Raw genomic sequence first — 17,913 nt, forward strand, 5'->3', positions numbered from 1 at the left:
TTTAACATTGCCAAAATCACCAACTCGCAGACCAAATTCTACCACGTTCTCTCTGCCCTGCCTCCGGAAACCATCTCGCACATTCCGCGTGCTGTCTTGAGCAACAAAAATTTCTCTGAGCTACAGACAGCCGTCACTGACATGTACGAAAAGACAAAGCCAGAGATGTTTGAGAAACTGATCAGCAAAACGCGTCTGACGGGCCGACCCTCACTCTTTCTAAGCGAACTCAGAGAGGTGGCCGACAAGGTTGGTGTCGGAGACGATCTCGTTCGGCACAAATTTATCCAGTCGCTACCTACAGGCATTGCTACGGCCCTGGCTTCTCAGCGCGAGCTCTCATTGTCGCAGTTGGGCAAACTCGCGGACGAACTGATGCCTCTTGTGCAAAACTCAGCTGCTAACATGGTTCACTGTCAGGATCAGGACCCACAGTCCGACACACAGGCGTTCTTTGTGGCTCAGCAGCACCCAAGGTACCACAGGGCCACTCAGCCGCAGAGCCGAGCCGCGACACAGTCCCCTGCTCGTGATGCTCGTGATTCCAGGGCGTCTCTCGGTCTCACGCCGTTCCACCCTGACCAGAAGCCGAAAGTATGCCGTTCTCACCTGTTTTTCGGCAGCCGAGCACGCACTTGCAAGCCATGGTGTCACTGGCCCGACAAAGCTGCTGATCTGACCATGCAGCCGTCCTCACGAGCTGCATCTCCCTCCCGTGCAGTCTCAGAGTCGGGAAACGAGAGGAGCAGGCCGTAAACGCAGCCCTCGGCCTGCCGCTCCTTAGGGTAACAGCCAAGGTGAATGATCAGCCCCTGAAATTCATCGTGGATACTGGCGCTGGTGTATCCCTGGTTCCACCCTCCTATGTGAATGGAACTCTAATTCACCCGTCCGCTGTTTCGATCACGACTGCCAGCGGGCAGCCACTGCGCGTGCATGGCGAGGCCACTCTCGATATTGTCCTCCCCACACTCAGACGCAGCTACACATGGACATTTGTAGTGGCTGAAGTGACAGAGTCACTACTCGGTAACGATTTTCTCGCTCACAACTCGTTGGTTGTCGATTGTGGTTCCCAAGTTCTCCGCGACTCCACCACTCTGCTCTCTGCTCCCGGTGTACCGACGACCGGGGAGTCTGTTCATTTGGTGATAAATGATCTCGCTCAGGTGCCTGAGGCAGTGCGGCCCATCCTAGAGGATCACCCCGCTGTTCTCAGCCCTAACCAGCCGGAGTACACAGACTCGCCAATCAAAACCACTCACTTCATCGACACCGGCAGCGCTCCACCCACGTTCGCCAGCCCACGCAAGCTGCCGCCCGACAAACTAACTGCAGCAAAGCAAGCACTCGATGTGCTGCTCAAAACAGGAGTGATTCGTCCGTCTAGGTCCCCGTGGGCCTCACCCATCCACATGGTTCCGAAGAGTACCCCTGGTGAGTGGCGTGTCACCGGTGATTACCGCGCGCTCAACGCCGTAACCAAACCGGACCGCTACCCACTGCCGCACATTCAGAGCCTCTCAACCAAGCTCCACAACGCTCAGTGGTTCAGCAAAATCGATCTGCTCCGTGCATATCACCAGGTGCCTATGAACCCAGCTGACTCAGAGAAGACGGCCGTCACCACGCCCTTCGGCTTGTACGAATACGCCTTCATACCAATGGGGCTTCGCAACGCAGGTGCCACATTCCAGAGGGTCATGGACGGCATCTTCCGAGACGTGCCGTGCGTATTCGTCTATCTTGACGATATCCTGGTATTTTCCGAGAACCAGGAGCAGCATGAGAAAGATCTGCGCCTCGTGTTCAGCAAGCTGGCTGAGCACAAGCTTCGCATCTCACTGGAGAAATGCGAGTTCATGAAGAAGTCACTCATTTTCCTCGGTCATGACGTCACCAGCACAGGTGTCACACCTCCCAAGGCCAGAGTGAAGGAGATTCTGGACCTCCCTCTACCGCATGACTCAGAGTCACTGCGTCGCTATCTGGGACTCATCGGCTTCTACCGGCGTATGATTCCGCGATTCGCCGATGTCACGTTCCACCTGACCGAACTGATTCGACTCAACCCAAAAAGCAAAGAACTGGCGTGGACAGAGGAACAGACTCAGGCGTTCAGTGACAGTAAAGCGGCGCTGGCCGGCGCCTGCACTCTTCCACACCCAGTGCCACACTGCGAGCAGTACGAGCTCGTTACTGACGCATCACAAGTCGCGGTGGGTGCCGCGCTCCATCAGATTGTGGACGGAGTACCCGTTCCCATTGGCTTCTTCTCACGGAAGCTCAGTCAGGCCCAACAGAAGTACGCCGCGTATGACAGAGAGCTACTCGCGGCTTATCTGGCAACACTCCATTTTCGTGACATGATCGAAGGCCGCCACGTTATCCTGCGAACAGATCACAAGCCACTCGTGCGCGCTTTTCACAGCCCGCACACGGCTAAGTCTGACCGCCAACAGCGCCACTGGTGTGTCATCACGGAATACATCACGGAGGTCTCGTACATCCGTGGCAGTGACAACGTGGTGGCGGACTGTCTCAGTCGCCCGGTAAATGCAGTGTCCCTCGATGCATGTGACCTCCATTTTATCGCGGCGGCTCAGAAACAGGAAAAGGAGAGAGACGCCGACAGTGCCGATTCAGAGCACCAGGATTCCGAGTCAGGTCCAGGATCGCGCTCAAACCCGCAGGACACCTCCCGATTGGAGCCAGTAACACTGTCTGGCGACATCACAGTCCTGTGTGAAAACACTGGACCACATCCACGCCCGTACGTACCAGAGGCGTGCAGGCGCGCCGTGTTTGATCGTTTCCACGGCCTGTCACACCCGGGTAGGAAAGGCACCACCCGTCTCATCAGCTCTCGCTATTTCTGGCATGATATGCGCCGTGACATTGCGCGATGGGTGAAGGAGTGTGAAGCATGCCAGGAAGCCAAGGTGCACAGGCACACTCGTTCTCCGCCCGGTCGATTCGATGTGCCCTCGCAGCGGTTCGAAACTGTACATATAGACATAGTCGGGCCGCTGCCCCCGTCAGTACCCCACGGGCACCCCTTCACCGCGCCATTTCGTTATTTGTTGACATGCATCGATCGCGCCACGCGTTGGGTCGAGGCCGTGCCGTTGGTCTCGATCACCGCGGAAAGTGTAGCCTCTGCTTTCCTCGACACTTGGGTGTCCCGATTCGGAGTTCCGCTGCATGTTGTCACAGACCGCGGTTCCCAATTCGAATCAGAACTGTTTTCACACTTGTCTTCAATGATAGGTTTCCATCGCCTCCGAACCACTGCTTATCATCCGACATGTAATGGGATGGTGGAAAGAGTCCACCGAACGCTCAAAGCTGCCATCCGGGCGCGCAAGCAAGAGTGGCTGCGCGCGCTACCCGTCGTTTTGCTAGGTTTGAGAGCCATGCCAGCAGAGTCGGGTTTTTCGGCATTCACTGCCGTCACAGGCGCGCAGGTGCTGTTTCCCCGCTGCGCCGTCGAGAAGGTCCCCGTCGGGACAAAGTACGTCCAAGAACTGGCAAAGCATATGTCAGAAATCGATTTCGTCACACTCTCACAGGGCTCGAACCACGCCCGCGCACCACCGACGCACGTGCCACCCGATCTCATGACATGCACACACGTGTGGGTACGCGTTGACCGCGTGCGGCACTCTCTGGAGTCCCCGTACCGCGGCCCCATGCGAGTCATCAGACGCAGCCCTAAAGTGTTCACGTTGGAGCTGCCGACTGGCGCCCACGACACTGTAAGCGTTGACAGACTCAAACCGGCACACATGCCGCCATCTGCGGACACGCTTGGTCCGAGCAGTACCGAGCCTACGGCTCCGGAGCAGCAGCCGTCACCGTCGACCTCGCTCGGGCCCCTCGCCACTGGGGCGCCCGACGAGCCGACACAGACGCCGACGACTACAAGACCGTCCAGCAAGAGGACTTCAAAACCTGGAGTGACGTCTTCCGCATCGCCGGCCAAGGACGACAAGCCTTCCGCGGCTGCGCCGGTGCACACCCGCAGCGGCCGCCGCGTGCAGTTCCGGCCGCAACCGGACTTCCGATACTTTTAAGTGCGCCCGCGTACGTGCGTTCGAGGACGATCCTGATCGCGTGGCGCCGACAGTGAAGTGATAACTGCGTCGCGCGGTGTAGTGATTCTTGCGTCGCGCAGGACCGTGCAGTGACAATTGCGTTGCGCCGTACCGTGTAGTGATTATTGCGCCGCGCAGTGAAGTGTCGATCGCGTCGCGCACCGAGTGATGTGAAAAGTGATTGTTTTGGCTTATCGTGTATGCGCTCCGCGCTGAGGCGGTGAGTACTGTGGTAACCACGTGTGTCGCCGGCCGGCACGGGAGTTCCCGGCGCAGACCGATTCGCGCGCCGACTTGTGACGTCGCTACCCCGCCCCGGCGCTGGGGAGGCGGCCCAGGACGTGTCTGTTCGTGAACTTTGTCCCATCACGATGCGACCGCGTGTCTGCGGCCTGCGCTGCCGCAGTGCGTCGGCCAGTGACCAATCCGCGCTCCGATCGGCAGCCACGTGGTGTCCGAGTGCTTCTGCGCATGTCTGGACCCGGCCCGCTGCGTCGGGCCGCGCGCTACCCCGGGACTTCTGGCCGAGCTCTTGGCCCGAGCAGACGCGTCACGTCTGGCTCCGCGATTTGGCCCGTTCTGTCCGGGATTTATAACTTAGATTAGGCAGGGCATATTTGGCAAACTTGGATTTCATTCTCGTCTCTTCGTCGCTCCATTGTCTGATTCGCTGTTTTGGTTTTTGACTTCGTTTTGGTAATTTAAATATAACAACCCGCTCTTAAATTAATTCTTTTACTTGGGGCCGTTTGGATCGAACTGATTGAATTTTTGGAACACGCACCAGGTTGATATTTTCCATTTCTGATTAACGTAAAATCCAGTCACTGATGTGTGGTGAACTGCCCCACAGCACCACAACCCCAGCCCCGCGCGGGTTAACGAGTGAAAGATGTGACAGTGACAAGTGGGTTTGGAAATGACGATGAACTTTTAAACAAATGTCTTCCTAACATAATTTTTTTAAAAATTTTATTAATAATTTTAATCAAACCGTGTATTTGGACCAAAACAGCCTCAAATTGTTCTTAATAGGCAAACCTAGTCGCCATTGAGATAGGGAATTCAGCAACACCTCTACCGTGAGCAGAGAGAAACAGCTGCATCATCGCTTGAAAGTTATAACACAAATCCAAAAAATATTCGCATTTCGCAATCGTAACACATTCTGCATCAAATCAGTCGCGGCGGTGATGTTCGTTACTAAAGCTTCCAAAACTCACCGTCCATATCCGTCGGTGGCGCCACCATCGCCAGGGACCAGCGAGTACTGGAGCAGGGCGTTGATACCGGCATCCCGATCCGTCGCCTCGATGTCGCGGTAAATTACCTCTCCCACTGCCGTGTTCTGGGAAATGGAGAGGGCTGTTAGCGTACAAAACATTAACACGCGCAGTGGAAGGGGGGGGGCGGATTTCGCCCACCCCTCCTGTTTTTCGCCAATAACTCGCGCCGCAAGCATAATATCAATGTGAAATTTCGGCTACCTGTCCAGAATTGAATTGCGGATCTTCTCGTGCAAAAAGTAAGAAAATCGGTTCACAACTTTTCTAGTAATAGCGGTGTAAAGTCAAACATCCTGCCGCCGCGGCGGCGCGGCGGCGCGGCGGCCGGCGTTAGCCGTTACGCGCCGCCTGAATTGTAGACTGTGCCGGGGCGGGACGGTTCCGTCTTTACATCGCGCTCCTTACCGCTGATTATATTAGATTCGCGTCAAATTCGGTGAGTAGACTGAGAAATGTACAGGCAATCATATGGTTAAAGAATTTTGAAAATCGGCCGGTAACAACTTGAGTTATGAGTGTGTAAACACAAAATTGTGATTGCCGCGTTTCCCGCGTCGGCCGATGCCGCTTCAGCCGGCGACATCTTACCCTTAGCAGGCTTCTAACTGCCATATTTATTGTTGGATTATCTAGAAATTCACCATACATACCCACAAATGTTTGTTCTTTCATATAGTGAAAGATTTAAAAAAATCGGCCGGTAAATTTTTGAGTTATCGGCGTGTAAACGCAAAAAAGTCGCTAATATGGCAGATTTGACCACATTTGACCTCATTTGACCTTGAAGATATTGACCTAGGGTCATGAAATTCACACACAACAGAGTTCCCCATTGCCCCCACCTACCCTCCAAATTTCGTCTTTCTAGCTTCACTGGGAGCTGAGATCTTAGGGGGGGGGCGACATCCGCCCCCCCCTTCCACTGGGCGTAGTAGGTACTCGCAACCCTTCCACTGCACTGCGCGTGTTAAAGGGACCCTCCCACCTTCAAAAAAGTTAATGAATTGGCATGAAAGTGATGTCCCTTGGTTCAGAAAGAGCGAAAACGAATATCTACCAAATTTCACCGAAAAATATTCACTGGTTTTCAAGATATTAGGCTTTTACTTTTGTTTACTTTTTGGGATCTCCCCTGTTACTAGCGACTTTATTTGGAAGCAATAATTTGGCAGCCCTAAAGTGCGGCAGACGTTGCGCGCAAAGCAGCGTATACCACCACGTGTTAACGATGGTTTTAGTCTATGATTTAAAAATCGTTAGATCTCCGCTGACGTCACAAATTCTAAGGGGGCATCCCAATGCATTAGCCCCTTAGAATCCGAAAACTGCAAGTTTGAAATTCCATTTCTTCGAATTAAAGCATTTTTCGATGTTGTGAGTGTCCAAACCGGTATTTGCAGGTCATGGCCACCAATTTGGCTATCTCAACTCAAAACTAATGTTAAGGTGGGAGGGTCCCTTTAAGGGAAGGTAGCCTGCTAGCCATAGCTGTCATAAGTGAAGACTCGGGAACGTTGACAGTAGCGGCTGAACACCTTCAATTAAGGGGGGGGGGGGCACTGCCGACTTTTGGTCCCGTTCTTTCCATGCAACGCCCATAGGGCTAATGTTAAAATGCCAAAATCAAAGGGGGGCACAGTGCCCCGGTGCCCTCCCCGTTCCGCCGCCTATGAACGTTGATATAAGTTGACACAACACAGCAGTGGTATAATATTTCCTATTTTGCCGAGTCATTTTGTGTCTGCCAGTCTGCATGATCCAGTGACCCTCTATCCGTCTGTAACCTCTCTTCTTCCATTTATAACGCTAATGATTAATGACCCCGAACTTGCGAAAGTTGATAAGTGGACAGACAAAAATGGGTCGTAAAATTATCTTACCAAACAACCAATCAAATTATTCTCTCTGGTGCAGTTCCACACATACTCTTGTGCCAGCTTAATGACTTTTTCCAATCATTTTTCCTTCGAACTGGGCGTTGACTTTTTCGACAACCCTCAGCGATTACTAAGATATCGTTAGCTGAGTTCCGAGAGAGCGTAAGCTCGGAATGAGACATTGTCCACCATCAAACACTGAGAACAACCATCTACTCGGCCACAGTATGACCCACAGTCACACCACCAACGACATATGACATCACAGCGTAACATTACAGCATCTCAGGGGCGTGACGAACGCGCGCGCGTCACGGATCGGGCGCCCGAAACAGAGAGTGCCGTCACGTGACACTATCGGTGTGACGTAACATCCGTGACGGTCCAGAGAGGGTGATGGATGCGTTACGCATGGAATGTAGGTGGTCTGGGCGGAGTTCCGTGAGAAGCGAGGCAGTGGTGAGGTGTGAAAATGTGAGATTGTCGGAAAAGTGACGGTAATTTTATGCGCACGTGCTGGAGCTTGGCTTGGCTGTTGTCCGGCTGCCTATATTACTTTTTACGGATAGGTACCGATATCGAAAAGGCATAAATACAGACACAAAACAACGCTTCGAAATGGCTTCAAACTCGACTGCTGTGCTGTGTGGTTAGTGATAAGTTTTTATTCAGGAATCGTAAAAGGCCACTAACTTTTCTTATCCACCGTATCATTACATAAGGCCTACGCATAAACTCGAGCGGTCCCAAAACGCCTATATCATGCCGAAACTCCACTACATATCTTTCCGAATTTATCCTCTATCCGGACCCGGACGGTATCCGGATCCCGCTACTCACCTCCGGTATCCGTGTCCTGTAGGGGAGCCGGGTAAACTCCGGTGTGTTATCATTGGTATCCGTTACCCGTACGATGACCGGTATTGTCCGTCGGTAGCCGCTGGCTCGTACTTGACAGGACACCTGGAAACGAGGGGTGAGGGTCAGCAGAAGTCGTCACCTGGGTCAAAGCGGTCAAGTCAGGGGTCAGCTGTGATTTGCCAAAGGTCACAAGGGGTCATCACGGTAAAAGGTCGTCTAGAATAGTTAGGTGTCATTGGGGAACAAACATGTTTACTGTTCAGTAATAAGTGGCTAGCTGCTGAATATGTCTATCAAATTCAAGCACAATTATCAGGGACTACACGGGTCAAGACCGATAACTTCCAGCACGGACATTGAGACTAAAAAATGGTTAATTGTCAGCCATTGTAAGGCTACAGACGTAACGAGTCAAACTTTTGAGCTAAGTTCAGAATAGCACCGCATTGTGCAATGTGCGTTGAACTTAACAAACCGGCGGGCGGGCAGGCGGAAACGCCTGGGGTCGGCGGTCAAACGGCTCGAAAAAAGGAGTGGGAGGGGAGGGGAGGGGAGGGAGGGGAGGGGGAGGAGAGGGAGGGGGAGGGACCGGAAGCCAGGTGGACCGTCTGTCACGGTAGCCGACGCTGACCCAAGGGTGTAGGGTCGGGGTCCGATGTCTTTCTCCCCACACACCAGCTGGGGAGGGGAGGAGGGACGGTAAGACAATGGAGAGATACGGCACGGAAGGCAGGGGTCAAACGGGGTTAACGAGGTGAAAAGGCGCTCAGCGGACCACGACGCGCATCACGAAGACAGTCTTTCACTGACGGGCGGTGGTGACTAGTAAGGACCGGACAACAGTGCAGTATGTGAACGAGATTCTATTTTTAAAAAAACTCCACGGATGGAAAAATTATTCATGGGCACTGAGTGAGAGTTCTTTGAAAACTTTTTACATCTTGCTAAGCAAGGTTTCGTAACTTACACTGGCTAGGTGTTTATTTATATTTATACATACAACAACATCCATAATCATCGTGGCTTTTCAGTTGAGGTGATTATGAGGTGTTTTGGTCTGTTTTGCTCATGAGCAACGGGAATGAAACAAATACTTGAAGATAATGCAACATTCATTTCGAATGAATAATTTATTGCGGCATAGTTCATCAGTTTAAAAAGGTGAATGAAACAAACAGGTTTTGATAGCGACAGCATGACCAGTGCAAAAACGCCGATCCGAGGACCAGACCATCAGACCACAGACCACTAACAGACCAAGCCAACTTCGCTTGCGTCCTGTGTTACACCACAGCTCAATCAAAGTCCCACAGATCTACCAGCTGACAAACCCGACCGCACTGTGGTGAGGTGGTCCGATAAAAAGTGCCCGACTTCTACTTCACCTGCCAAGGCTAAACTGATTGTCCGGTAACCATTGCAAGTCGCCACACAACAAGAAACTGCCGAACCCGTTGGCCTTCTATCGCTTGTTATTGCCCCCTTCGTCCATCGTTTGCACTGTTGTTAGACGTTAGGTGTTAGACCTTAGGATGAGTTAGGTATTATCTCACACTCATCTTATTTTCACCTCGGTCACTCGACACTCAACGAGTAAATGGCATTAGCTTACACGGTAAGATAGCTGTTATCGGACACGCAATCGAAACCCGTTTTCTGGTTTGCATTTAAAACTAACTGTGAAGAGATGAAAGAGCTTAGAGGTGAGATTACAGTCCAGACGATTTATCTCACCGTGAGAAATGAGAACGATGTAAATCGCCTTGATAATGCGTAGATATAAAACAACCTAACGGACCAGCTATACGCAGTTTTGCTCTGAGAGCGATGGATCCCATGCTGGGACTGACGATAGATCTTATATACTGAGTTCATGTAGATTACCGCGTGAGAACTATTAAGTCCACACTGGGAAAACAAAACTCTTAAGCACGCCACATACCAGACTGATGACGTTGGGTCTCGTATCAGGACAATGCTCTTCCTGGAAACTCACTATGAGATCAAAAGAACTCACCCTGAGTACAATGGAGCTGAGGTCGTCAGCATCCCTGTCTAGAGGAGACGCCAGATATAGCGACTTCCCCTCCAGACGGAAGAAGTTAGTGGCGTCCGGTAGAAGTGAGAGGGAAATCTCGTCGGAAGAACCCTCTATGGGCAGCTCACGAGGGGAGGTCGGCTGGTCCATCTCTGAAAACGCGCACGAAAACGTGATAGAAACGCGTGCGGGAAATGTGATGAAAACACGAGCACGATTGGGACGGAGGAGCTGGATATGCCTTCTGAACATTCATTGCGCTCTGCAATATCACATTTCTAACGCGCTATAACACCAATATACCCACATTTTTGTCATGAGTGGCTGTAAAAATATTTATTGTACTGTGAAACACACGTTACTAATTACAGCATCTCGGTACCGTTTTAGCCCAAACAGAACATGCTGCAAAAAGAGGAGGAAAGTTGTCGCTTACCGTCTCCGAGACTCTCCATAATGTCGACAATGACCACTGTGTCGGACGAGCTGACGTCACATACTGAAAAGCGTATAGAGGAAACAGTTAAGTTGATTCCATAAGTTTGGATAAGCATGGGCACAACGCGCAAGTTGTAAACTGTGTATACATCACAGTCTTTACCTTCTTACGGGAAGGCTTCGGCATTCACAAAATTGACGGTTTCATGCATCGTTGCCAACTGACACGACATGACAAATAACAATTCGTCTCACAAAATTAACAAAAATGAAGAGCACATTGCCTAGAAATGCGGTTCAGACGCTGCACCTTATTACGAGCGAGCGAGCGCAGCGAGCGAAGTGAGTCTTTTCAATATAACGGAAAAATCTCAGTATGAGCGGCCCGGCCCGGCCCGGCCCGGCCTGTAACGCTTTTGAGAGGCTTATATCTCAGCAACCGCTGGACCGATTGGCCTGCGGTCTTTTTTGTTGGGTAGCCCCATCCCTTCTACCCCGTAATTGACTACTTTTGATACATCTCAGTGACTGTCGTGGCACGTGCCACGTGAAAAGTCAAGGGTGTTCAAGCTGTTTTGCAAAAGTAGTGATTTTGAAAGGCCCATATCTCAGCAGCCGCTTGGGCGATTGACTTGCGGTAATTTTTGTAGGGTAGCAGCATCCCTTCTACCCAAAATAGGATACTCTTGATCTATGTGAGTGACCCCCACTGCACGTGCAAAATACAACAAAAAGAGGTGCCAAATTTGTTCCCATTTCAGTAACTCGGTAATTACTGGGGCGATTTCGCTGAAACTTGGCATACAGGTAGGCACCCACCAGGCAATGCATTACCATGTGTTGCGGTTAGGGTGCTACTGCACGTGCACACGTGCAGGGGGCGTTTCCAGATCTCGAGAACGGCTGGGCCGATTGCGTTCAAATTTGGCACACCGCTAGCGACCGGTTAGAAGGGTGCTTTGCGCAAGCCCGTTGGAAGCACCCTCTCGCCCTTCCGCACGTGCAGGGCTCACTATCTCGCTCGCTCGTTCTTCGCCCAAAAGGCGTTTTACTGGTTATTATATCTTTTGCTGCGGAAAAACAACTGCCAATTACCTTCAACTATCTAGGGAAAGGAACGTAACGAGAGAAGCACCTTATCTGCTATACGATGGAAAAGAATGAGAAGAATCCCGAATACGATTCGGGACCCTTCTTTCCCGTGGAATTACAAGCCCGCGATTGGGATCACGACTATGCTTCCGCGAGCAGAGTATTCAATCACGATTGGAAACTCTACCCGGACTTTATTATCGATCGTATGCAAGGAGAAACCCTTGAGATGTTCACGAACTGGCCATGAGGGGCAGGATCAGATTGATTAGATACGAGGTCAGCCGGCAAAAGTCTGCTCCAGCCCGGGAGGATGTAAGCATGATTGGTGATCAAAGGTGGTCGGGAGAGTTGAGAGAACGGGAAATTGGGGGAGAGAGGGAGAGGGAGAGGGAGAGAGAGCGAGAGAGAGAGAGAGAGAGAGAGAGAGAGAGAGAGAGAGAGAGAGAGAGAGAGAGAGAGGGAGGGAGGGAGGGAGAGAGGGAGGGAGAAAAATGAGGAGAGGCGAGAGGAGAGGAGAGAGGATATAAGAGAAGAAGGAGAAAGAAGAGGGTTAAGACGAAAAGATTAGACAGGATGAAAGAGAACGGAGGAGATAAAACAGAGAGCATGATGACCTAAAATCAAAATCTCTCCCGTCCCATGTCCAATCAGTAGTTCTACCATCTGATCAGTGCTCTCTGCGCCTCCAGCATCTCTCTCTCTCTCTCTCTCTCTCTCTCTCTCTCTCTCTCTCTCTCTCTCTCTCTCTCTCTCTCTCTCTCTCTCTCTCTCCTCCCGGCCGGCTACCGACCTGACCCCGTGACACATATCTAGCCACAGAACCAGCGCGGACCAAACGAACCGAACCGGACCAAACGGACCGGACCAGACGGTATCGGACCAGCCGGGTGGTCGCGGATTGGACCGGGAGAGCCGCAGTCAGTTCGATCCGCGTATACCCACACGTGCAGAGACCGGTTTTGTTCCAGCGTACGTGGGTTGAAGTGAACAATAAGTTCCTTTTGTTGAATAACTGGGCCGTTTCTAAAATCTGTTCATAAATGCTATTTCTTTGCTGAATTCATGTTACTCCGTTTAAAAGGCATGCATAAAGAATTGCACCTGGGATAAAACGAATATAACCTTCCTCTTGCCAATGCCATACAATCCCTTGCAAAGCCATGTCTTACGACTCTGCAGTCCTTGAGTGATGACTGACAGTTTCCTCATTTCACGCCAATGTTTACGTTGGATATGTACCCGAATGACAAGGACACAGTAAGATGAATGTCATTTTAGCAGCTCTGCAGAGCCGTCCGAAGGTTAACTCTTTCCCACGGCGGGGAGCACTAATCACAAATCTATCTACCGCTAGTCAGCGACGATATGTACATTAGCTGTCTTACAATATTCACAGGATTCAGCTCTGTAGGCTTGGTTTTATGACTGAACTTGCATAAAGTAACTTCACTGATACTGCTTTGGCGCTAAGGGAAACCAACTTGAGCTGAGAGTATGAGAATGGCTGTTGAAGGTAGCGCAACAGCTCCTGAAGGCTGCAGAGCGACCAAAGGATCTCTGCTAAATTCTATTTGGTAACAGAGGTAATGTAGGTATAATATAAGCCGAGGAGTCTATCATATAAGCTACAGAAGGTGAAACAACAGTTGGCTACTGAGAGTTTCGAAGCATCTGCTGAGAGAACACGCGGGAGAGCTGCTGAGGGTACTCACATGCTGCTCTGCTGATCCGAGCTGAAATCAGCAGGACAGCTGCTGACAGCAGCAGCCGCCGCCGGCTGCCCAGCAGGCCGCCCATCCTGCAAGGAAAGAAAACAAGCGTCACATGTTGCGGAAGTAACGTCTGCAGTCAATGCAATTGACCAATGGTGATGGCATGTAAAAGTAAAAAAAGCAAAGGAAAGAGCTACCCACCACACAAGTTTGGTATTAATTATGAACATTTCCGGATTAAATAAACCTATATAACCAACAACAATTATTCTTTTGAATTTGCTTTCTATTCTTATAATCATTATTCCCACAAGAACCATTCCAATTATCTTGCATCTCTCCGATGCCCCCATTAGCCCATTGTGTCCAGTTCTCCATCTCAGGCATTGTCCTGGCTCCGAGACCGTCCGACCCAATACGTGCTGTTCGGGTCACCGGCCGCGGCAGTCAGCTGATCGTGACGTCACGACTGATCAGGTGACGTCACAGACTGGTACTGTGGGTTTGACCTGAATCCCTACCGGTGTGTGTGGACTGTGGAGTGTGGATAGCGCTAGGCATGCGGACCGTTTGCTACTGGTGGCGGTTGTGGGTTCTGAATCAAAGCGTTTGTGGATGGGTCCTTGTAGCTTATTTATCTCCGCCCTATCAGCAACGCGTACCTATTTACTAAGCATCTTCTTATGGCGTGTGCAATTGCCTTGTCAGAGAAAACAGTCAACAGAGGGCACATCATAAGACTACATAAAGAAAATACTAACATCATGCTCATTTACAAGTTAGACGGCTGGTCAGTACACCGAGTGGCAGCCTTGGAGTCACTGAACCTTTGCTGAAGCTCATCTCCAAGTCAGATCAAGATGGCACAGATGGCAGGCAGCGGCTGTCGCTCTGCCCACTGAGGCGTGCCAACACCGAGTTTGGCGGACAAGTGTGGCCTGTGGGTTGATATACGGTGGGATGACCTATACGGTGACCTGTGGGGTGACCTAGAGGGTGACCTATGGGGTGACCTATGGGGTGACCTGTTCGGTGACCTATGGGGTGCCTTATAGACCTATTGGATGACTTGTGCCTGTGGGGTAACCTGTGAGGTGACCTATGGGATGACCCGTGGGGTGACCTATGGGGTGACCCAAAGGGTGTAAAGGTGCTGGTGGAACGCTCTTGGTGGAGGGCTGTTGTGGTCTGGATCTGATAAAATGCATAATGCTTATGCAAGTTGTGTGCATTATACACACTGTACAATCACTGTACATACATGTCAGTATACATAGGTCAGCGCTAGCGTGTCAACAATCTCAGTCGTAACAATTCCATATCAAACGATAAACACAATGCACGAAATTCAGTGACTTTCAACACGGCCTTACGCTGCAGTATTTCACACCGGTACCCACATCCCCCTTGCAGTAATATCCCTTTATCTCAGTTTCCTGGTTAATACAAATGCCTGAGTCGATAAAGTTAAAACTTGCTTGATCACCCCCTAAACATCCTGTCAGTGAGAATAGACTATAGAACAACAACACGCACCACCACAACGCGCACACAGGGTTCAGAGGGAAGGGGGGCATAACCCACGCACGCATCCGGTCCACTCCATCCCCCGGCCGCGGGTAACTCACCAAAACAAGCACAACGGAGGCCAACTATGCACTGGTGACACGCTGCCAACAGCAGGCATCCTAGGCTGGCACCAGCAGGGTGTGTAAAACATCGGCGACAGCCGACAGGCTACCAACACACAGCCTGTAGACAAGTGACATGCAAACAACAGCTCAGTTAGAATGGCTGCACGCTTTACCAGCAGCAACACATGCAGAGCGGCTATCATGGCGCTGACCGCAGCCCGCATCCGGTCCCTCCCCTCCCCCTCTCCCTCCCCTCTCCCTCCCCTACCCAGGGGTAGTCAGATTATTTACCACAGAGCCGCCCCTCCTTCCCCGCACTGCACTGTGCGGGCGAGGCTTAGTTCATAGACCATGCAGTTATCCCACCCCGCTCCTATTCCAAAAGCAATGTCCACCCAAACCGCTCACAGTCCAACCAAAGAAAGGGGTATCACGCTGGTTAGTGAAATGCGTAGTAATGCAGGTTGAACTAAATATGCAGGTGCAGGCTTAACCTAAGTCTTAGCTTACCGGATTATCCATATAGATTCGAGGGCATCAAGTGCTCGGTTGGGTGACCAAAGCTTGCTTCAATTGACTGATGAAACTAGGGACTGATGTTGGAGAGAGTGAGAGAGAGCGAGAGTGAGAGAGAGAGAGAGAGAGAGAGAGAGAGAGAGAGAGAGAGAGAGAGAGAGAGAGAGAGAGAGAGAGAGAGAGAGAGAGAGAGGAGATAGGAGAGAGGAGAAAGAGAGGGAGAGGAATAGATTCAGTTTTGGCGTTAAACCTCACGAGGAAGAAATTATTTATCGTTCCTGAACCAAGCCTTCATTGGCTCGTTAGACCGGCCTCAACAATAGTCAGTGTGGGAGGAAATGCGAAAAGAACTATAGACAAAGAATGTGGACACGAATGAGTATCAAGAATCGTAGTCAATGGCCTCTGATTGGTCGACAATGTGGAACAGACTCTCTGATTGGCGGACCGTTAGGTTCACGCTTCTGTCGAACAAACATTTCAGAACTACAGCGGCGCGAGTAATTGGACTTCGAATGAAGGTGGAATGGGCACAGACATGAAGGTGCTCATTTGAGCTGACGAATGTTTCAACATTAAACTTATTATTTCTAGGAAACATGAACGGCTTGAGGAAAAATAGATGTTGAGGAAGAAGTCTTCTTTAAGACTATAGATAGAGGATCAAAATAAGCTGATAGTTGCAAATGAATGCTGTAAAAAAACGTTAAAAGGCAATAACTAAGCCTTTCGTAATATTTCTAAACTGTTACGATATAGGGAACCATCTCTGCACTCACCTATCGCTTCGTTCTACCTCATTTTACGTAGATATGATCATGGGCGTAGGAACGGCTGGAACATTGTGGGTGCATGGGTGCAGAAATCCAGCCATGGCCGGTGAAGCGGGGGGGGGGGGGGGGGCGACACCCGAGCGAAGGCTCGTTACGAGCTTTGAGGGTGTACCATGTCGAAACGGTACCAACCGATAAGTGCATTTGGAAGCATTGACCCTCGCATGTGTAGGGGGGTCGGATGAACACCCCCATGGTTGTTCGCAAATAACTCGCGCAAAAAGCGGCTGATCGCGACGAAACTGTTAGCACCCTCGAGTTGATCAGTTTTACACCTACTCTGAAAATTTCATGACCCTGACCCAAAAGACCTTTGACCTGTGACCTGATTCTCGAGACCATGTTCGGCCGGAATCGCGATTTGGCGTATGTCAGCTCACATTATCCGCGCGTTTCCAGTCTTTTTGTGATTGTAGACGTCCAAACATGTGAAATGATGTTCTTCCCATGCATCACGGTGGGTGTGAAGATAACCTGAAGGTCAGGTCAGGTCATTGACCTTTGATGACCTCGGTTCACTTTTTCGAGTTTTACATGTTTCCAGGGTAGTTGATAGGGCTGGTTTCGAATTTAGCATCCATTTGAACGTTTACAAAGTAGTTTTAGTGCTTTCGTGACATGCTACGACGCCGTCAGTGGTAGTTGACACCTACTATGGATAGCCGGTAGGACGCCTAATGGTTGATCTGACCTGACCTGACCCGATCTGGCCTAAATGCATGAAGAAATCATCTGTGATCAAAACTAACATCAGATATTCGTGATCAGCACCCTGAAAAACCCGATAACAGCTTCACTTTACGCAGTTCTAGAAGGTCCCGATTTTCCCGACTTTTGGAATATTGACCTGACCTGGAAGGTCAACCAATGAAGTAGGACCTTAACCCGCGCGGGGCTGGGGTCTCCAGCCGAACGCGCGGGGCTGGGGGGGTAAATTTTACCCCCCTGTTATCTCCCGAACTAATGGTCCGATTTGGAAAATTCAAACGCCAATCGAAAGATCTCATCACGAACTACTAAAAACATGTACTTAATTTAAAGCTTGAGGTCAAGGTCAAGGTCAGGTCAAGGGTACAAATTGCAAGTTTCTACAGTATCGGCCTTGCACCGTAGTTGCCGAAGAATGGAGTCATGGACTGAGACTGATCGCCCAAAACGTGTTCTTAGGCTACCAAGACAATATTCATTGCATACAATATCATTCAGAGGTCAAGGTCAAGGTCAGGTCAGGTCAGGTCAGGTCACCAAAAAACAAAATATGGAAAAGGGCATGTGCGACACATGTTTTATGGGTCATTTTACTCATAGAATTCAATAGGCACACTCAATAAGTGATATGGACCACCTCTGGATGAATTTCAGGTCGAGGTCAGGTCAAGGTCAGGTCAAGTGAGGTCAATTTTTGAAGTTGGTTGTTAAGACCTCAAAAGGTGTCTATCTGATGCAGTTTTTCACGGCGAATCGAATGGTGCTATTTTTATTTCCGTACGAGGTCTAAAACTTCCAAAAAAGTCATTTTTCAAAAA

At 50.5% G+C, this 17,913-nt stretch overlaps 1 protein-coding gene across 2 annotated transcripts in view; it reads right to left on the reverse strand.

Moving 5' to 3' along the window:
• The window catches only part of LOC122369378 (cadherin-99C-like), a 66,999-nt gene that overhangs the window by 33,035 nt on the left and 16,051 nt on the right, over positions 1 to 17,913 (reverse strand). For both annotated transcript variants that reach the window (XM_043344083.1, XM_043344082.1), the window contains exons 2-6: positions 13,405 to 13,490; positions 10,596 to 10,658; positions 10,139 to 10,311; positions 8,101 to 8,223; positions 5,321 to 5,445 (exon numbers count right to left, since the gene is read on the reverse strand). In XM_043344083.1, the coding sequence (XP_043200018.1) occupies positions 5,321 to 5,445; positions 8,101 to 8,223; positions 10,139 to 10,311; positions 10,596 to 10,658; positions 13,405 to 13,489 (569 nt within the window). In that variant the 5' untranslated portion in view covers position 13,490. The remainder of the gene's footprint in view (positions 1 to 5,320; positions 5,446 to 8,100; positions 8,224 to 10,138; positions 10,312 to 10,595; positions 10,659 to 13,404; positions 13,491 to 17,913) is intronic.

Source organism: Amphibalanus amphitrite, unplaced genomic scaffold, assembly GCF_019059575.1.
Source record: "Amphibalanus amphitrite isolate SeventyFive unplaced genomic scaffold, NRLGWU_Aamphi_draft 001029F_arrow, whole genome shotgun sequence".
In the NCBI taxonomy this organism is placed as follows: Eukaryota; Metazoa; Arthropoda; class Thecostraca; order Balanomorpha; family Balanidae; genus Amphibalanus; species Amphibalanus amphitrite.